The 22268-nt window shown below is 38.3% G+C and overlaps 1 protein-coding gene and 1 pseudogene across 4 annotated transcripts in view; both read left to right on the forward strand.

Moving 5' to 3' along the window:
* Positions 1-21211, forward strand: part of LRRC63 (leucine rich repeat containing 63) — a 34490-nt gene extending 13279 nt beyond the window's left edge. For 2 of the 4 annotated variants that reach the window (XM_005213707.5, XM_005213711.5), the window contains 7 exons: positions 721-789; positions 4641-4801; positions 9461-9559; positions 12043-12179; positions 16746-16829; positions 17785-18024; positions 20555-21211. In XM_005213707.5, the coding sequence (XP_005213764.1) occupies positions 721-789; positions 4641-4801; positions 9461-9559; positions 12043-12179; positions 16746-16829; positions 17785-18024; positions 20555-20798 (1034 nt within the window). In that variant the 3' untranslated portion in view covers positions 20799-21211. Of the gene's footprint in view, positions 1-720; positions 790-4640; positions 4802-9460; positions 9560-12042; positions 12180-16745; positions 16830-17784; positions 18025-18573 lie in introns of all 4 variants that reach the window. The other 2 variants (XM_005213710.5, XM_005213708.5) reach the window with 2 other exon arrangements.
* LOC112449177 (uncharacterized) lies at positions 8975-9119 on the forward strand (annotated as a pseudogene).
* Positions 21212-22268: the final 1057 nt, after the last annotated feature.

Raw genomic sequence — 22268 nt, forward strand, 5'->3', positions numbered from 1 at the left:
GTGGTGATGGGAACCAGATCAAGCCTTTCAAAGGGTCAGTTCAGTTCAGTCGCTCAGTCGTGTCCGACTCTTTGCGACCCCATGAATTGCAGCACGCCAGGCCTCCCTGTCCATCACCAACTCCTGGAGTTCACTCAGACTCATATCTATCGAGTCAGTGATGCCATCCAGCCATCTCATCCTCTGTCGTCCCCTTCTCCTCCTGCCCTCGATCCCTCCCAGCATCAGAGTCTTTTCCAATGAGTCAACTCTTCGCATGAGGTGGCCAAAGTACTGGAGTTTCAGCTTTAGCATCATTCCTTCCAAAGAACACCCAGGACTGATCTCCTTTAGGATGGACTGGTTGGATCTCCTTGCAGTCCAAGGGACTCTCAAGAGTCTTCTCCAACACCACAGTTCAAAAGCATCAATTCTTCGGCACTCAGCCTTCTTCACAGTCCAAATCTCACATCCATACATGACCACAGGAAAAACCATAGCCTTGACTAGATGGACAGAAGCTCATAACAAGGAGCAGTAGGAATGAATGGGCCTCTGTAAGGTGGTTTTGATGAACTCTAGAAGCAGAATGCCAGTGCAGATGGATGCCTTCCTGGGTGCATTTTTTCCATGGGTAACCTCAATTCATTAAAATATGAACAATTATAATAATGTCCTAACATCCTCAACATGAAATTTCATGCACATCTAACCATGGTCCTATTTTAATTTTTTTTCTAGAAAGCCGTGTAACAGAACATGAACATATAGAAACTGTCCCAAAGCAAAGCATGCTGAGCCTACATGAAGGTAAATAGAAGGTTTATATTGTTCTTTAAAAAATTATATGTATGATTCTCTTGCCATGGAAGTATTTGTGATTTTGTGCATTTGTGTATATGTGTGTGATTCACATATATGTCACACCTCATTATCAGTCCTTAAACTATTTACTCAGCAACTTTTTTTTTTTTTTAAATTTATTTGGCTGTGCCGGGTCTTGGGTGCAGCATGCAGGATCTTCAGTTACAGCATGCGGAATCTAGTCCCCTGACCAGGGATGGAATCTGGGCCCCCTGTATTTGGAACACAGTCTGTACCACTGGACTGCTACAGAAGTCCCCAGCTACTGTGTTTAAAGTGCTGACTATAAACCCAACTTTGTACTGATGTTGGGATCATAAAAGCTAGAGTATTCTTAATCTGAGTGGGGAAGACTGATACGGCATCATGACAGCTCCTTGCCATGTGCCAGCACTGTTTTAAATGCTTTGACCTTAGTTACTGAGCAGAAACAAATGAAAAATCGTGTTTAAAGAAAGATTACTTCATCCTACACCTCACATTATTTCTATAAGCAGTTTCACAAATAGTGTGTAGTTAACAGTTCACAGTTTTCAGGTACACAAAGAAAGACAAAATGAATGGGAACTGGCAGAAAGAGTAAGCAGTAGAAACGGACCCACAGGTGTTAAGGGTGTTGGGTGTCTCTAAACTGGGCGTGCGCTGGACAATGCACTAAGGAACACAGCAGGAAACATCGGCTGAGACGCTGAGCATGAATTTTACCAGTTGCACAGGAGACAATTCTTAAAGTTTTCAAGCTCTGTTGAAGTGCAAGGGCTTTGATAAGCTTTCAGCTGAAGACCCAGAGGACCCATGCCTTGGGAAGAAGAATGGTGTTTGAGGAGAAAGGACAAAACTAAAATAGGTTATCCCCTACAAAACTCAAAACCAATCCTTGATAAATCATAGTGATACTTCCTGTCCAGTCAAAGAAAACCTAGAGACAGATGATATTGTCCAGACCCTTTAAAGTTGTTATCCAGAATGTCCAGCTTTAAATTGTAAAATCACAATTTTTTTCAACATCCTAGAAACAGGATAAAATGTCTGAAAACCAGTAGAAAGAAATAGGTAATAGGATGAGAATCGCATGTTCAGATACTAGAATTTTCAAACGAGGATTTTAAAATAATTGTGATTACTATGTTGAAAAAAAATAGTTGGAGAATTTTATCAGAGAACAAAAATTTTTGTTTTTAAAAATAATCACATAAAATTTTAGAACAGGAAGCATAATATAACAAATTAGTGATTCAATGGATGGGTTTAGTAGGAGATGGTGGCTCAGATAGTAGAGAATCTGTAATGCAGGAGACCCAGGTTCGATCCCTGGGTTGGGAAGACCCCCTGGAGAAGGGAATGGCTCCCCAGCCCAGTATTCTTGCCTGGGAAATCCCATGGACAGTGGAGCCTGGCGGGCTGTAGTCCTTGAGATCTCAGAGAGTCAGACACAACTGAGTGGCTAACACTTTTCAATCTCACACTTTACACAGAAGAACACTCCAACCATAAAACTTTCTTTTTTCCTCAGTTGTATTGAGATATAATTCACATGTAACTCTATACATTTAAAGGGAACAGCACACTGATTTGATACATGAATATATGGTAAAATGATTACCACAATAAATTTAGTTAATACCCATCACTTCACAATTTTTTCTTGTGATGAAAATTTTCAACTTTACTCTCTCAGCAACGTTCAGATGTAGTTTCAAATATTTGTGTGTAATATCATTAACTGTAGCAACCACAGGGCTGTCTGCGCACACTAGCCTTCTAGCCGCTCCTGTCCCTGTCTGTGACATAAATTACCTTCTGGGTGTCCTCCATGTCACGTGGGTGTGTGTGCTTAGTTGCTAAGCCGTGTCCGACTCTTTGCAACCTCATGGACTGTAGCCCACCAGGCTCCTGTCTATGGGATTCTGCAGGCAAGAATACTGGAGCGGGTTGCTATTCCCTTCTCCAGGGGATCTTTCTGACCCAGGAATTGAACCCTCATCTCCTGTATCTCCTGCATAGCAGGCAAATTCTTTACCACTGAACCACTGAGAAGCCCCTCGATATCATAGGCCTGAACAAATCAGGTTAGCGTCTCTAACTTACAGAGTTTATTCCTCTCTGATGTTTCCCTCTTTGAAAGTTCCAGGTGAGTTTTAGCATCCTCAGATCCTTCAGAGATCTGTCAGGGAATTTCTAACCACCTCTGCCGCCTCCATCTCCCTACCTTTCAATCAAAAACCAACTGTGTAAGCTTAGCTATGAGTGTGGGTGGACAGAAAGCAGGCCGCAGACTTATGTCTTCACTCATTTTCCATTCCTGTCGCTCTAGTCCCTCCCACAAGACAAGGAATCTCTGTATCACATCATACGTCTTCATTCTGTGGCTAACTTTCACATCTGTTGATCTGAAGTGGGTCTATTTTAGAAATTAACAACTGAACATTGTTGTCTCTGGTCTAGCATGCCCCATTTCTTTTCACTGAAGCATAATATAAGAGCTGCTGAGATGATAACATTTGTTGGCACAAGTAATACAGCAAGAATGGCTGGGAATGTAAAATATATTTCAAAATATCTTCCTGCCACTCCTGGCTGTCTGCTTAAATAAGACTTAAAAAAAAAGATAGTTCTATTTATTTATTTTTGGCCAAGCTGCATGTGGGATCTTAGTTTTCCAGCCAGGGACTGAACCACCACTCCCTCACCCCCTGAATTTGAAGTTCAGAGTCTTAAACACTGGACCGCCAGGGAAATCCCTTGAGTAGACCATTCTTGAGGAAAGGTGAAACCCACAAGGATCATGATAAAGTAAATGCAGGTGGTTGCTGTGTGGCTACTCCTGAGTTGTTTAGGTTTTTATTTTCCTTTCCCTGTGTGAGGTCTTCAAACTGAGTTATTGGAAGGGTAAACAGGGTATTGGAATCCTGTGTCAAGGTGATACTAAGGAAAAAAGCAAGATTGCTCCTTGGGATGTGATCTCTATCTGAGATATGTTTATATGATGCCCTTTCTTCATTTTGTGAAGCAAGAAGTTGTTTCTGTAATTCATTGTAAAATCAGATATTTTTATATATAGTACAAAAGTCTGATGGAATCTAAATTATTGAGGTAGAAATCTATTAGCTTATGGTTTTCTTTTTGAAAGACAACTGCACTATCTAATATTAAAAAGTTTGGCCAGTAGAACCAACTGAGGTTGGGTGGATGAAGGTTGTAGGGAATTTCTAACATGAGGTTTGAAGATTAAAAGGAATCTCTTCCAAAGGATGTATCTAGGGAACCTACTTCTGTTGACTTACTGGGCTTTTCTGGTGGCTCAGATGGTAAAGAATCTAGGAGACCCAGGTTTGATCCCTGGGTCAAGAAGATCCCCTGGAAAAGGGAATGGCTACTTGTTCCATGTGCTTGCCTGGAGAACTCCATGGACTGAGGGACCTGCAGGCTACAGTCCATGGGGTTCCTAAGAGTCAGACACAACTGAGTGACTAACACCTTCACTTTTCACTGCTGTCATAGAAGCTTCCATGGTGGCTCAGTGTTAAAGAATCTACCTGTAATGCAAGAGATGCAGGAGATGCCTGCAGTCCCTGGGTTGGGAAGATCCTCTGGAGAAGGAAATGGCAACCCTTTCCAGTATTTTTGCCTGGGAAATCCCATGGACAGGGGAGCCTGGAGATCACAAACAAGTCTGACATGGTTTAGTGACTAAACAACAATAGCAACAATTGTTACAATACAAAAATACCTTTTAAGTTTCATTCTAAGTGATGACGCATTTATGTTTCACGTTTTGTTTTGTTTTGTTTATTTAGGTAGCATTAAATCTAAAAAAATAGAACCCACCGTGGCACCTGTCATACAAGGTGAAGGTTTCAAGACTGTTGTGGCAACACGCTATGAAACAATAGTAGCCATGACCAACCTGGCCATTATAAACTGTCAAATCCATGGAAGAAATGCACTTAATCTTAAGGTATGCTGGATACTTTTAATGGCAATTTCCTGTTGTATTGTCAGGTATTTTTTCTTTAGGTTTCCTAACTTAGGTTACTCTCCATGGTATTGAAGGAATAACATGAAGTGGTTGGGGCAACGGAGTTGTATAGTAAGAACAGTTTTGTGTTCTCTGGAAATTAACTTGGTATCAATCCAAACTAGATGATTTAAACTTAGGATGCCAATTTAATTTTTATGGTAACCATCCCTAAAAAGCTGTCTATAAAATATACACAAAAGAGCATGAGAAAGGAATCAACATGACAGATTACAAAAAATTAATTGAATGCCAAGGAGGTAGTAATGGAGTGAACAAGGAATAGCAACAACAGCAAAATTCTAGAAAGGCAAAACCATGGTGACAGTAACGCTGTCAGTGCTTGTAATGGTTTTGGGGGGAGGGAGGGAAGCATGAACAGCAGGAGCAAAGGGGTTTTTTAGGGAAGTGAAATTATCCTGTATGATTTAATATTATCATAATGGACACATTTCATTATACACCTGTCAAGACCCATAGAATCTATGACACAAAGTTTGGACTCTGACATAAATTTTGGATTTAGGTTGATAATGATGTGCTAATGTTAGTAATGTTCAAAATTCTTCAAGCTAGGCTTCAACAGTACGTAAACCGAGAACTTCCAGATGAACAAGCTGGATTTAGAAAAAGTTGAGGAACCAGAGATCAAACTGTTGGATCATAGAAAAAGCAAGACAATTCCAAGAAAAAACTTCTGCTTCATTGACTACGCTAAAGCCTTTGACCATGTGGATCACAACAAACTGGAAAATTCTTCAAGAGATGGGAATACCAGACCACCTAACCTGCCTCCTGAGAAACCTGTATGCAGCACAAGAAGCAATGGTTAGTTAGAACCAGGAACTAGTTCAAAATTGGGAAAGGAGTACATTAAGGCTCCTTGTATATTGTCACCTTGCTTATTTAACTTCTATGCAGAGTACATCATGCACATTGCTGGACTGGATGAATCACAAGCTGGAATCAAGATTGCCAAGAGAAATATCAACAATCTGCAAATGATACCACCCTAATAGCAGAGGGTGAAGAGGAAATAAACAGCCTCTTGATGAGGGTGAAAAAGGAGAGTGAAAAAACTGGCTTGAAACTTAACATTCAAAAAACAAAGACCATGGCATCTGGTCCCATCACTTCATGGCAAATAGAAGGGGAAGAAGTGGAAACAGTGACAGATTTCATTTTCTTGATTTCTCCAAAATCACTGTAGACTGTGACTGCAGCCACAAAATTAAAAGACACTTGCCCTTGAAAAATAAGCTGTGACTAGCCCATATAGTGTATTAAAAGAAGAGACATCACTTTACTGCCAAAGATTTGTATAGTCAAACCTATGGTTTTTCCAGTAGTCATATATGGATTTGAAAGGTGGACCATAAAGAAAGCTGAGAGCTGAAGAATGGATGCTTTCAAACTGTGATGCTGGAGAAGACTCTTGAAAGTCCCTTGGACTGCAAAGAGATCAAACCAGTCAGCCCTAAAAGAAATCAACCCTGAATATTCACTAGAAGGACTGATGCTGAAGCTCTCATACTTTGGCTACCTGACGCAAAGAGCTGATTCATTGGAAAAGACCCTGATGCTGGGAAAGATTGAGGGCAGGAGGAGAAGGGGACGACAGAGGATGAGATGGTTGGATGGCATCACCGACTCAATGGACATGAGTTTGAGCAAAATTCCGGAGATAGGGAAGGAAAGGAAAGCCTGGCATGCCGCAGTCCATAGGGTTACAAAGAGTTGGACATGACTTAGCTACTGAGCAATAGCATCATTAGTCCGTTGATTATAACAAAACATACTGGTATGTGAGATATTGATGTTGGGAGATACACTGGTATGTGTGGGGAATAGATATGTGGAAAAGAAAGATCTCAAATCAATAACCTAACTTTGTACTTTAAGGAACTTGAATAAAAGAGCAAACTAAACCCAAAATTAGCAGAAGGGAATAACAAAGATTAGAATGGAGATAAATGAAATAGGAAAGGAAAGCAAGAGAATCAAAGAAACCAAAAGTTAGTTCTTTGAAAAGATCAACAAAGTTGACCTTTAGCTAGACTTAAAAAGAAAGGCAGAAGGGACAAATAAATAAAATCAGGAATGCAAATGGAAAAGTTACTACTGGCTTCAGTAAATGGGATTATAAGTAAACACAGAAGTAAATGGGATTATAAGAGAACAGTAGGAACAGTTATATGCCTGCAAATTAAATATCCTGGATGAAATGAAACATTTTCTAGAAAATCACAAATTAACAAAACTGACTCAACGACAACTAGAAATCTGAGCAGACCCCTAAAAAGTAAATAGATTTAATAAATAACAAAACTACCAAACAAAGAAGAATGCAGGACTGACTGGCTTCATGGGTGGATTTTGCTAATTGTTTAAAGGAAAATGAACATCTATACTTCCCTAAAACTTCCAGAAAATAAAAGAGATAGGGACACAATCCAATTCCACTGCTGAATAGGGGAATTCCATGCCACAAAACAATTCTTGAACACCAGCTGGGTGTTCTACAATTCAACTCAATTCTGACAGTGTCTATCCAGAGATAACATTGGGTTCCACAGGGAAAGTGCTCAGTCCCACAAGACCGCCCTCCACTTCGAACATCAATCACAAGCCCAGGATGTTGACCTGCGATTCTGACCAACCATCTACAGATTGGAGGTTCCAAGGACCCCCTCCAACTCAGGATGCCAGTCATAAGGTGTTACCTATACTTCTGACCATGTCCATGCTAAGTCGCTTCAGTCGTGTTGGACTTTATGCGACCCCATGAACTGTAGCCTACCAGACTCCCCTGTCCATGGGATTTTCCAGGCAATAATACCGGAGTGATTTGCCATTTCCTCCTCAAGGGGATCTTCCCAACCCAGGGACTGAACCCTCGGCTCTTACGTCTCCTGACCGGCAGGCAGATTCTTTACCACTAGTGCCACTGGGAAGCCCCATACTTGTGACTGACAGGCCGTAAATCAGAAATTCTCACAACCCGCTTCTTGGCTTCCATTAATTTCCTAGAGTGGCTCACAGAACTCAGAAAAGCGATTTACTTACTTGATTACTGGTTTATTACAAAGGATATTAAAGGATATGAATCAACAGCCAGATGAAGAGATACATTGGGGAAGATATGAAGAAAGGGTTCAGAGGTTCCACACTCTCTTCAGGTGCTGCTCTTCCCAGATCTCCATGTGTTCACCAGCCTGGAATGTTCCACACCCTGTTCTTCTGGTTTTACGGAGGCTTCATTTATGGGTATAATTGATTAAATTTTTGACCATTGGTGATTGAGCTTAGTCTTTAATCATCCCCCTCTTCAGAGGTGAGGGGATTGAAAGTTCTAACCTTCTAATCACATGGTGGTTTCCTCTGATAACCAGTCTCCATTCTTAGGAGCTTTTCAAAATTTACTGCATTTACATAAGGACAGTTGTGCTATAAAGGGGTTTGTTATGAATAACAAGACACCCATTTTGCTTTTATGGCTCTGAAGCAACTTCAGGAACCGAAGATAAGGAAATAACTATTATGGCAAAAAATGTTCACATTGCTCTTATTGTCTAGGAAATTCCAAGGGTTCCGGGAGCTGGTAGCCAGGAACCATGGATGAAGTCGAACTATATATAAGAAATATATTTTGGTCTTTCAGATGACCAAATGTATTTTTTACTAAGTAAAAATATCACAATCCAGAACACATTTTATGCTATCAGTATAACCCAGATATCATAGGAAGATGAAGACACCACAAGAAAACTATGGATCAATACACTTTGTTAATTAATTAATAAAATTGCTAAATCCATGATATGATTAAGAAAAAAAGAAACTCTGAACACCAAATTCAAAACTTAAGGAGAAATCACATTTTCTCAGACATTAAAATAGAAAATAATGAAATAATAAGAACAGTATTTTCCCAATAAATACAACTGTGATAAAATGGAAAAATTTTAGTCCAAATTAAGGGATACATCTTCCTAAGTCAGAAACTAGCATATTTAGGCAGTTAAAAATCTTAGATAGATGTTAGATTAATAAAAAGATAACAGAGAAACAGAAGTAGAGACATGAAAAATAGAGGGTAAAGAGAATTAAATAACTCCCTGGCAATGGGCAAAGAGGCACCTGGTTGGTGGTGTTGCTCTTATATCAGTCAGGGGCAAAGCAGATGTCTAGTCCTTTGTTCATCCTAGCTTGATGCCTGGATTGGTGGCCAGAGCTATTTCATGCCTGGGGCACATAAAAAAAAAAAGAGAGAGAATTAAATATAAAATATATGTATTTATTTCAGCATGTAGTGGACAGTCAATAAGAGTTTGTTTGTTGTCAGTTGAAATAATGCCTGTAACACATATGACACTGTATTTATTACATGCATAAATACTTGGTAGTTTTTCTATTTTGTTTATTTACATATTTAAGAAATTATTATCATGAAAGGCTAAAGTAAATGAATGGAAGATTATTCTAGGCTTGCTATTATATCAAACATTGTCATTTAGATTATGTGCTCATCTTTTTAAACTCTTGTATAAAATATTTTGTGCATGGTAAATAACTTTTTCTCTTGTCACTTTCTTCTAGGGCTTTTTTCTCCTAAATTGTCCAGATCTAACACCTTTGGCTTTCCAGTTGATATATCTTAATTTATCATATAATAACATCTGTTACTTCCCCACAGAAGTAAGTCCATTTTATTATTGTATAGATTGTCATAATTTCTTACTATTTATAATAATTATTAGTTTAAAATAGACAATTATGGTACCCTGGAGTTACTGTAGAGTAAATGTATTTTGGATTGCATCCCAAAAGGCTTACTTTCAAAAATACCAAAAGTATAGTACATTTTTCTTAGGCTGTCCGAATGACACAATCCTCAAAAGATTGTGTTACAGTCTGGTTCTCAAATATGTTCTCATAATTAAACAATGCATGTAAAATTATTTTTTTCCTGATTCTGAATAAAATCTAAGATATACCTTATCTATGTTAATTGGAAGTTTTAAAGACAATCTTTAGTGACCAGGTAATATGATGTTGTAACAAGTATTAATTATCATAGGCTGAAATAGGATATTCTGCTCAGTAAAACATATCAAGGATAATCAGATATGGGAAGAGGTAATTCAGTGTCATTTTATATAAATAAGTCATTATGACTAATGAGGACAATTATAGCCATTCCTTTCTCCAGGGGGTCTTCCCGATCCAGGGATCAAATTCAGGTCTCCTGCATTGCTGGCAGATTCTTCACCATCTGAGACACCAGGGAAGCTCAGGACAGATTATGTTTTCTGTGTCTTTAGTCATTGTTTAATTGGTCATGGGGTGTTTTGTTGTTTTGTGAATTGATTTCCAGAATATTGACTTTTAAAGCGAATTGATTTCCAGCAAACTGACTTGCTTTCTGTTTCAAATATGCAGTATTGAAAACACACATTTTCATAATTTCTCTATAATATTGTGTTTTGCCTTTTCATCCTGTTCATGGGGTTCTCATGGCAAGAATACTGGAGTGGTCTGCCATTCCCTCCTCCAGGAGACCACATTTTGTCAGAACTCTTCACTGTGTCCCATGGATGAGATGGTTAGGCAGCATCACCGACTCAATGGACATGAGTGTGAGCAAACTCCGGGAGGCCGTGAAGGACAGGGAGACCTGGCTTGCTGCAGTCCATGGAGTCGCAGAGTTGGCCAGGACTTAGCGACTCAACAACAACTGTGTTTTTATTTTTGCTAGAAGAGTTATTTTTTCTTTTTGAGTATGTCACACTAGTTTGCTTAATTTGACTAAGACAAATTGACAAGAATTCCTGAGGAGTGTAGGGATCTTAGTTCTTCATGATAATTTTAACCTTTCTTCTAAACAGTTATATGTGAGACATATGGATCTGTCAAAGACTACTTTAACCACTAAAACATATAACTGTATGGGAGATTTTCTGTTGTAAAATATAAAGTGCTCATTTTTAAAGTGATAGAAATAAGTAGAACTTGCCATTAAAAGGCAAATCCGTGCTGTATAGCTATAGATAAAATATTCCATTGAAAATGGCAATATCCAGACTTGGAAGTGCTTTACTAGGGGCAGGCAAATGATGCCAAGTTAAATGATGCTTAGTGTAAAAGAAATGAATTGAAGACCAGAGGCTGGCATAAATGTGGTAACTGGATTTATTACAAGTTTCATGGAAAATTCAAGGTGGTAGATGCTGGCAGAGGACAGAGCCTACTGCAATAGTTTAGGATAGAAAAAAGTAAAAGCAAAAATGGTAAATGTAACAAACCGTATAAATATTTACTTGGTCTCCTTTCTTCTCTTAGCCACAAAATCACATACAGTGGTAATTAAATAATGCAGGTCTGTAACATATACGAATGTAGTATGTATAACAATTATAGTACAAAAAAGGAAGAGGGAATAGAGCTATTTAGTAACATTTCCATATCTCACTGGAATTAAGTTAGTGTAAATCTGAAGTAGATTCTGATAAGTCAAGGTGGATATTACAAGCCTTAGAGCAATCACTAGTAACTGGGGAGAATATAGTGGGAAAAAAATCATTAAAGTAATTAAAATGCTGTACTATAAAATATTCAGTTGATGCAGACAAAGACAGCAGAGGAGGAGCAAAAATGACAAGACATATAGAACACTGTGAGTTAAACTGTGATGTAAACCCAACCATGTCAATAGTAACATTAAATGTGAGTACATTCAAACACCCCAGTCAAAAACTACAGTGTGTCAGACTGGATTTAAAAAAACAAGCCCCAGTGATATTCTGTCTAAAGGAGATAGAGTGAAAGAAACAAAGAGGTTAAAAATGAAAGTATAGGAGAAGATATATCACACAGGTATCTCTTACATTCCTCATTCTTTGCATAGTTGCTTCTTACAAAACCACGAGATTGATTAAACAGGATGATTTCCCCATTTAGAAAAGGAACATCCTTAAGTCAAGGATATATAAGTATAGTAGCTACACTATCTTACCAGATCATAGATATGAATGAGGGTTAGTTATTTTGAAGACTTAGCAAAGGTACCTATTGAGATATGTGATATATTGAGAAAAATGAGTGTAAGCTACTGATTTTTCTGCTTTAGTTCAAAGGGTTTATTGTCCTACTCATGTTTATTTCTCTTTTCTATTCCTTAGATATATTGTCTCAAACATTTACAAATACTGAATCTGAGAAATAATCCTATCAAAGAAATCCCGTCTACAATTCAACAACTTAAGCTCCTTAAATCTTTGAATGTTGCCTTTAATTTGATTACCACTCTTCCACCCGGGTAAGGTTGATAGTCTGAGATTATAAACAGAGAAAATAAAGAATTTATAATTTAGAAAAGGATCAATCTCCCTTTTGAAAGCAGCTAGCTACTTTTGAGCCATTTGATAATTCTTCTTCTGCTCCCATTAGCTGACTTGATTCTTTTTATCTTGTTTAAAAAAAACCAAAACCCTATAAGCTACATTGATGGCAATTAATGTGGGGGTGGTAAATGCACATCTAGACATGCGTTGTCTGAGTATGGATGAAGTCATCTAAAGAAGCTCAGGTGAGAACTTTATACCTATCCCTGGGGAGCCTCTTTGGATATGGAAAGAACTCTGAACTTGGAATTAAGAATTCTAGCCTTATAATTGAGAATTTTCTATTTGATCTGGAGAAAATCACTTAACCATTCTAGACCTCAATTTCCTAATCTATAAACTAAGAATCTACCTGTATGATATCTCAGATCCTTTAAACTCCAATAAGAATGTTGACATATGGATATAAAAGAGATGGATTTTTTTTTTTCCACATATGGACTGGTAACTGTTTAACTCCTAACGAAAGTTTTGAACCAAAACCCTAACCAAATGCCAAAACAAGGTATTTCTTCTAGTTAGATTTTAACAAACTGAATGTAAGTTAAGGGCAACAAGTTAAGAGCACAGGGACTCCTAAAGAGTTGAATAATGTTTTGCAAAAGAGGGTTCTTATAGTAATTAAGAATGTACATCAAAATTTGTTTATAAAATTGTTCATCTGGCATTGTTTGCAATTAACAATCCAACAAGATCTATATTCATACATTGTAAAACTATTCGGTCATTTAAAAAATTAAAAAGTATGTAAAAATTATATCATTACTGTGTAAAAATACTTGTATACATATAAAATGTATTAAACACACATAAAATGTATTAAAAAAGAAAGAATCAATTCTAAGGGAGTAAAGATATTGCATTATGGGTTTTATTTTTGTTTAACTCCTCTATATCTCCACAGTAACATAAATTGTAGTGCCTTGCCCTGCCTTGATATGAGAATCAGCCATTTCTCTTAGGAAATCCTATTTCCTTTTTAATTGGAGGATGGTATTTCAAAAGCAAGAGCTGGGTGCTGGATAGTCCAGTTGCTACTGGAATGATATTGCTTGTAGATACTCTCAGTGGACAGAGATAAGTAACTGAAGTATATTAATCTGTGTGTACACACATGTCTATAATTGTTTCTGTGTGTACATACACACATATGTACACACAACTTACCCTCTGAAGTTATGCAGGCGTGACTGTAACAAAGGTTAAAAAAAAAATCTTAATTTTTTTCTCAGTGAATAACAGGAGAAAAATGACATAGAAAATTACCACTTTTAACTGACAGACTGAAATTTTTGCCTTGCTTTTCTGATACAGTTTGATTTGATTAGCCAGCATGTTCTTTGGGAGAGAGAAGCTGTTTGAAATAAAGAACCTAAGAACATGCTTGTGAACATACTTACTTCATACCTGAAGTAAGAGCTGATTCTGAAAATGAACAAATTTATTTTCCCATATTGCCATTGATTAAAGATAGGGATTGAATTACTTTATGCCCATATATCTGAAGAACTGAGTGGTATGTTTGATTTCATACTAACTTGGATAAACTATTAATATTCTTATAGCTTCCATTTTTAAAAATCTGTAAATAATAGTAATGCAGTGGTCCAGTGAGCACTAAGATCATCCTAAATTGCCATGAACATATGATAGGCTCTCAATAAATAAGTTGTATTTCCATGGTAGTGTGATGTTATTACATGCAATTATTAATGCTGGCACAATCTTCAGAGCCATCACCAGGGGTCTGGTTTAAATAGCTCATTGCTCAATGATGTGCTGATAAATAAAACAATGAAATAAATGTAAAACATTCTATACATCCTAAAAATTGTGATAGATTTTTTACTAGTAGGGTATAGATTGTCAGACCAAACTGAGGATTTTTAAACAGATTGCTCTCTAAAACAGATCGCTCTCTAAAACAGATTGCTCTCTAAAATCCTATATAAATGAGATAAATTTCATCTCTAGAGCCTATAAAGTTTCTTAGCTTTCTCGGTGCTGCCTACAAGCCCAATTAAACATCACAATCAACAAGAATATATCATCAAAGATGAAAGCCTGGAATCAGACTAGTTTGCCTGTACTAAAGAAATAAAGGAAGACAAAATGATTCTAGAAACTTCCTGAGGTAAAAAAGTGAAATAACATAATTTTAAATAAATAAAAAATTGGAACAGACAGTGTTAATATTTTCTTTCCAGAGGTGAAAAAGTCTAAGATGAACATTAAACTGAAAAGGTTTGTTTATCCTTTTTTTTTTTTTGCTTTTCTATTTGATCTCATTCATTTCTCAGAGCAAATGATTTAAAATTAACCAGGATCACCACACCTTTCGAACTATGATGCTGGAGAAGACTCTTGAGAGTCCCTTGGACTGCAAGGAGATCCAACCAGTCAATCCTAAAGGAAGTCAGTCCAGAATATTCATTGAATGGACTGATGCGGAAGCTCTGATACATTGGCCACCTGATGTGAAGAGTCGACTCATTGGAAAAGACCCTGATGCTGTGAAAGATTGACGGCAGGAGGAGAAGGAGGTGACAGAGGATGAGACGGTTGGATGGCATCACTGACTCAATGGACATGAGCTTGAGCAAACTCTGGGAGACAGTGATTGGTGTCTGCAGTCTGTGGGGTCACAACTGAACAATAACCACCATGCTTTTCGTTCAGTTGTGATTTCCTAAATACTTTTGATGTGCTTGGCAGCATGCAAAGCGTTAGATACATTGAAATGTAAAATTGAATCCTTGGCCTGCAGAATGTCACTGTTTAGGAGACAGACATTTGTCATATAGCGTGACAAATTCTCTGATAGAGGTAAACAGAGAAGCACGGAAGAGGCTGCTCACCTAGTCTGAAAAATTCAGGAAGAGTTCCTTGGAAGAGTTGACTTCCAAGTCAAGACTTAAAAAAAGGAAGCTATTTATCAAAGGGTCAAATTTTGGGGAACTGGAGATATGTGAGAACTGGGCTAATTCAGGGAATTTTAGCAAACAAATCCTGGCCTATATGTGAATATAGGGTGAACTGGACGAGTAGCCTGGGGACAGATCATGAGGACCATTACAATCCACACAAAAATAGTAGGAAGTTATGAAATATTCTGTTCATGGTGCTTTAGTTAATAATCATGCAAGTAACTTTTCATCTTTATGGAAAACAGGAAGGTATTTGATAACAGCATTCACAAAGAGGGGATAATTACTAGGGATTTTGGTGAATGTCATACTCAGCCTTTCCATTCCAGTCTTCAAAAAGCAACTCCCACTTCTCTCCCCCAGACAGGGCTCTCTGCCTTAGTCTTCGTATTCTTTGGTTCTTACTTTTAAGTACTTCACTTAATTGGAGAAGAAAATGGCAACCCACTCCCATATTCTTGCCTGGGAAATCCCATGGACAGAGGAGCCTGGTGGGTTACAGTCCGTGGGGTTTCAAGAGTCGAAAACGATTGAAGCAACTGAGCACCATACTTCGCTTAATGGAAGGAAAAATCAAGGATATTTCCCTAGGAAAGTCTTAATGAGACTGCACTGGGTTGGAAGGTGTCCCTCAAAAGTTCATCTCCGTGCAGAACCTTAGAATGAGACCTTATATGGAAATAGGATCTTTGCAGATGGAACTGGTTAACAAGAAGTCATACTTGATTAGGGTGGGATTTGAGGGGGCTCTAAATCCAATAAATGGTGTCCTCATAAGAAGACCACATGAAGACAGAGATGGAGACTGGAGTTATGCCTCACAAACCAAGGAACACCAAGGACTGCTGGCAGCCCCCAGAAGCTAGGAGAGGGGCAAGGGACAGCTTCTTCCTCAGAGCCTCCAGAGGAACCCACTCTGCTGATACCGTGATTTCGGACTTCCGGCCTCCTGTACTGTGAGAGAATAAATTTCTGTTGTTTTAAGCCCACCCAGACTGTGAGAATTTGTTCCGTCAGTCCTAGAAACTAATACAGCAACCAATAAAATATATATTTTAAAATATTGTTAAGAATTTCTCAGCATATTCTCAGGTGGCGCAGTGGTAAAGAATCTGCTTGCCAATGCAGGAGATGCCGGGGACAGGACATCTGATCCCTGGTCAGGAACATCCCTTGGAAATGGCAACCCACTCCAGTATTCTTGCCTGAAGAACCCTATGGACAGAGGAGCCCGGCGGGCTACAGTCCATGGGGTCTCAGAGAGTCAGACACCGCTGAGTACAAGGAATTTCTCAGGTGGTTTTTTTTCTAGGTGGGGCTTTATCCACTCCAAACATTTCTAATCAGTCTTAAGGGATAGATGAATTATTTTAGGAAAATTATTGTAATTATACCATCTATAATGCAAACAAAAGCCTATTTGTATAAGTTTCAAGATCTTAAAAATATATGATTTATCTCTGTACTTCCACCTACTGAGGAATGAAATGATTTATATCCAGTAATGATAAGCATATAAACATTTTTACAATTCATTTTCTCTTTCTATTAAAGGCTATTTTGCTTGCGTTATCTTGAGGAACTTGATATTTCCTACAATAGTATTGCTTTTATTCCAAATGATATCCAGAAACTCAGGTACTTTGCAAGTAGTGAGTACCCACAAGACATATGCCCCTTAAGGATAGAGCAAAATACAGTTATTTACTTCTTTACATTCATTTAAAATCAAACTATGTAAATATTATCTTATCTCTGAATGCCTTTTACTAGATTTTAGTTGATTTCTAAGGAGCATTATTATCTTTAGTAAAATTTGATAATTTTATTTCTGCTTTTCTAATATTTTGACCAATTATTTAATTTCCTGTGTAACAATTTTCATATTTTCATAGAAGAATTCAGCCTGTTCATATTTGTTATGGCTGATATATTTAATTTTTTGCCTTCTGTTTAACATTGTATTTACTGTCTCTTCACTTTCTCCTTTTCATATCTCTTTCTTTTTTTTTGGAGATTTTTTTTTTTTCAAGATGCTATTTGTTCTCTCTTTTTTTTTTCTCCCTTGTTAATTTTGGAACTCCACTGAATTTTCCAAGTCTATTACTGGCTATCTTTCCTTCCCTAAAATTCATAAACACATTTTTTCCTTAATATTTTATAAAAAGCTTCACCTAACACAATGGTCTGTCTCCCCCCCCCATTTCTGCCTCAACTAATAGTTGAGACTTCTCCCCTGAATGAAACAAAATGCATGTGTTGATGTTTAATTTGTCTATGAAAATAAATTTTCTTTGTATCCCTATTATATTATACGTTATGTAGTATAACATTCACTCTGCTATGTTTGTGATTCTTTCTTTTTCCACAGTGATGACTTGTTGCACAAAACATGTGCTTTAATGCTACCCTTTACACAAATGTGCTAATTTGCGTAATATATCGGTTGGTTGCTTTTTAAGTTAAATCTCTGGATTTTAAGGAAATACTTGACACTCATATTTTATTACTACTAAATTTTATACCAATTTTGGGGCGCACAGGGACAGATGTCCACTTTTTCCTTTTAAAATATGGTTTCCTTTGTTTGCAGATCACTTGAAAAATTGATGGTTGATGGAAACGAACTGACTAGCTTTCCACATGGAATTTTAAAGCTTAACCTGAAAAAAATCCTATTTGAGAATAATTTCACTAATCCTATTTTTTGGAAAGAGAACTCTATGAATGATCCACAACATCTTACTCAAATTGCAGCTTTGTTCTTTCTAAAGAATAATCTACATAAATATTATAATGTGATCCCAGAGGAAATCCAGAAGTTACTAAAATGGTGAGCAAATTCTGAAGTCCTTTTTACCAAGACACACTTTTAAGCTTTTAAAATACAGTTTATTATAGGGCCAGATGATAGTTTTATAGTTACAACACACACACCTCACACCACACCACACCACACATGCAATTCTTTAGATTGTTCCTCTGGCTTTTCTGGCATAATAATATATTCAGCTGATCTTCTAATACTCTCAAGCTATTACTTAAATCTAAGGTGAAGGACGGATTGCAGAGATGGAGCTGGCAACTTCTATACAGTTTTAGTTAAGTCTCTTCTGTGAACCACGAGGCTTTCCTGGTGACTCAATAGTAAAGAATCCACCTGCCAATGCAGGAGACTTGGGTTCAAATCCCTGGGTTGGGAAGATCCCCTGGAGGAGGAAATGGCAACCTGCTCCATATCCTTCTCTGGAAAATTCCATGGACAGAGGAGCCTGGTGGGCTACAGTCCGTGGGGTCACAAGGCTCAGACACGACTGAACACATTCCTTTGTTATTTTGTTTTGTATTCCCCAATTACTAATGAAATTTTATTTTTTTGGAGGTTCTTGGACGTTCAAATTTCTACTTCTGTGAATAGTCTGTTCATGTGCTACTGTTAAAAGTACTAATGAGCCGGTGTCTTTTTTTAACTGACCTGTCTGGAAAACGTCAGTTTTCATTCCAATCCCAAAGAAAGGCAATGCCAAAGAATGCTTAAACTACCGCACAATTGCACTCATCTCATACGCTAGTAAAGTAATGCTCAAAATTCTCCAAGCCAGGCTTCAGCAATACGTGAACTGTGAACTTCCTGATGTTCAAGCTTGTTTTAGAAAAGGCAGAGGAACCAGAGATCAAATTGCCAACATCTGCTGGATCATGGAAAAAGCAAGAGAGTTCCAGAAAAACATCTATTTCTGCTTCATTGACTATGCCAAAGCCTTGGACTGTGTGGATCACAATAAACTGTGGAAAATTCTGAAAGAGATGGGAATACCAGACTACCTGACCTGCCTCTTGAGAAATCTGTATGCAGGTCAGGAAGCAATAGTTAGAACTGGACATGGAACAACAGACTGGTTCCAAATAGGAAAAGGAGTACATCAAGGCTGTATATTGTCACCCTGCTTATTTAACTTATATGCAGAGTACATCATGAGAAACACTGGACTGGAAGAAGCACAAGCTGGAATCAAGATTGACGGGAGAAATATCAATAACCTCAGATATGCAGAAGAAACCACCCTTATGGCAGAAAGTGAAGAGGAACTCAAAAGCCTCTTGATGAAAGTGAAAGTGGAGAGTGAAAAAGTTGGCTTAAAGCTCAACATTCAGAAAACGAAGATCATGGCATCTGGTCCCATCACTTCATGGGAAATAGATGGGGAAACAGTGTCAGACTTTATTTTTTGGGGCTCCAAAATCACTGCAGATGGTGACTGCAGCCATGAAATTAAAAGACCCTTACTCCTTGGAAGGAAAGTTATGACCAACCTGGACAGCATATTGCAAAAGCAGAGACATTACTTTGCTAACAAAGGTCCATCTAGTCAAGACTGTGGTTTTTCCTGTGGTCATGTATGGATATGAGAGTTGGACTGTGAAGAAGGCTGAGCGCCGAAGAATTGATGTTTTTGAACTGTGGTGTTGGAGAAGACTCTTGGGAGTCCCTTGGACTGCAGGGAGATCCAACCAGTCCATTCTGAAGGAGATCAGCCCTGGGTGTTCTTTGGAAGGAATGATGCTAAAGCTGTAACTCCAGTACTTTGGCCACCTCATGCGAAGAGTTGACTCCTTGGAAAAGACTCTGATGCTGGGAGGGATTGGGGGCAGGAGGAGAAGGGGATGACAGAGGATGAGATGGCTGGATGGCATCACTGACTCGATGGATGTGAGTCTGAGTGCACTCCAGGAGTTTGTGATGGACAGGGAGGCCTGGTGTGCTGCGATTCATGGGGTCACAAAAAGTTGGACACGACTGAGCAACTGAACTGAACTGTGAGCCTTTAGAAATATGCCTGCGTGCATGTGTGCTCAGTCATGTCTGACTCTGTGACTCCATGGACTGTGGAATATATATGCACCTCACAGACACGGAATATATACATGTGGCTACTAATCCTACACTAGGTTATAATAGTCCCTTTGTCTTTAAAACAACATATATATTTATTTTGAGTGATAAATAAGATATGTATGTATTATAAAAAATTTGGAAAATACAGAAAAATTCCCTGTGGTCACATATAGGAGCAGCTATACTTTCCTGTTTTAGAAAATTAGGATTATTTTATACACATTTTGTGGGAATTGTCCTTAGGGTGTTTTCTTACTCTAAAGCTATACTTTCCTATTCTAGAAAATTAGGATTATTTTGTACAGATTTTTTTTAGCATTTAATTTTTCACTTGTGTATGTCAAATCCTCAGAGAGAGGGTAAGATCAATAATGGGAAAGGCCATGTTTCATACTGCTTTGAGTCTGACATAGCCTCAAGCAAAATGTCTTTCCTCTAGTAGACAGTCATGTTTCCTTCATTGCAGCACATCACAATGCGAGTGGTGTCATGGCCCAATGTTCGGTGAAGGCTTTCGCATCATCCGATCCTACGATGTTTTTGGAGTAACACAGCTTCCTGTTATATTTTATGTCTGTTCCTCTTCCTGCTATAGGAAAGTAAAGGAAAGCAACATTGTTTTCGATCATGTTCCTGAAAAAAGAATCTCTCTAAATCCTGAATTGATGAATCCTACAGTGATGTATGAATCCCACTTTAAAAACCATTAAAGTTGACATATACAATCATTCATGTCTTTAAGAGCACAGTTTCTGTGTGGAGATGTCTTCTCACATGAATCCTCTTTGTAATCCTAGCTCCTTATGAACGTTTGTGATTGTTAGGGAATCTTCTCAGAATATTTTTTTGAGAAGGATTAGTAAAAAAGTCTTTGAGGATTTCGAAAAAGATCTAGAAAATTTCTTTCAGAGCATGTTTAGTCTAAAAAGAAAAATGTTAAAATCCTTTGCAAAAAGGATTCATCTTACAATTGGTCTTAGTCATTGGTGGGGCTTGAGCCTATATGGATTCAAAGTCATGCAGCCAGGTTCTCAATATTTGTGCATTTCTATGGAAATTTGTCCAGTGCCAACTGTCTTAATTGCGGATTGCTTTGGGGAATAAAGGATTAATTCCAATACTATATTTAGTTGTTTGAATTCATTACCCAGGCTCTTAGAAAATTGGTACCATCTTTCAATTATCTTGACCACCATCTCGTAAAGCCTGAATCCATAGGCCCGTGTCAGCATTCATTAGGCTTTCAGTAATGGTCCGGCAAGAAAATAAAGTACAAAATTACATTGCAAAGCAACATATGCATACAGTAGAACTTGAGGATTCCGGGAGTTGGTGATGGACAGGGAGGCCTGGCGTGCTGCAATTCATGGGGTCTCAAAGAGTCGGACACGACTGAGCGACTGAACTGAACTGAAGAGGAAGGTAAAAGGGCATTTTGATATAACAAACAATTTTAGAAAGGCATAGAATTGTTTCATGTATGGCATAACTTTAAAGTGCAATTAAAACTAAAATGTTATTTCTAATGAAACCTGATGAGATGAAATTATTTTAATATATACAACTATATGGCACACGGGCTTAGTTGCTCCACAGCATGGGGATCTTCCCAGATCAGAGATCGAACCCATGTCTCCTGCATTGGCAGGCGGACTCTTCACCACTGAACCACCAGGGAAGTCCGCTGCTTAGAATTTAAGGAGTGTGTGACATCTCCTGGTCAGAGGTCACTCACTGATGTCACTGTTTAACCAGTTTAACCATAACCTGCCCATAGAGGCAGTGCTTTGGGTTTTTTCATACACCTGTCATCCTACACCCTGAGCCTGGACTCTTGATAATCTGACTTACATATACTGCCCTTCTTACAACACTCCATGAATGACATCTGAAGGTTCTCCATTGGGTCACTCACTGTCACTGAGATAGCAGAGGTGGGGGTGGGGAAGCTTCACCTTCCGGGGCTTTCTCCAGCCCTGGCTGGGGCAGTTGCAATGAGCATTCCAGGTGGTCCCCCACCCCCAGGGCCCTGCTGCCTGCAGGCTCGGGGGCCAGATCCCTTCTGGCTTGCTCACAAAGGGCAGACAAGTGTCCTGTGGTGAGCAGGCGCTCCACAGCCCAACCACCCTCCTCTGGTAATGATCCATCCCTCCCCAACCTCTCTCTCCTCCCACTTTCTG

This window comes from Bos taurus, chromosome 12 (genome assembly GCF_002263795.3).
Source record: "Bos taurus isolate L1 Dominette 01449 registration number 42190680 breed Hereford chromosome 12, ARS-UCD2.0, whole genome shotgun sequence".
In the NCBI taxonomy this organism is placed as follows: domain Eukaryota; kingdom Metazoa; phylum Chordata; class Mammalia; order Artiodactyla; family Bovidae; genus Bos; species Bos taurus.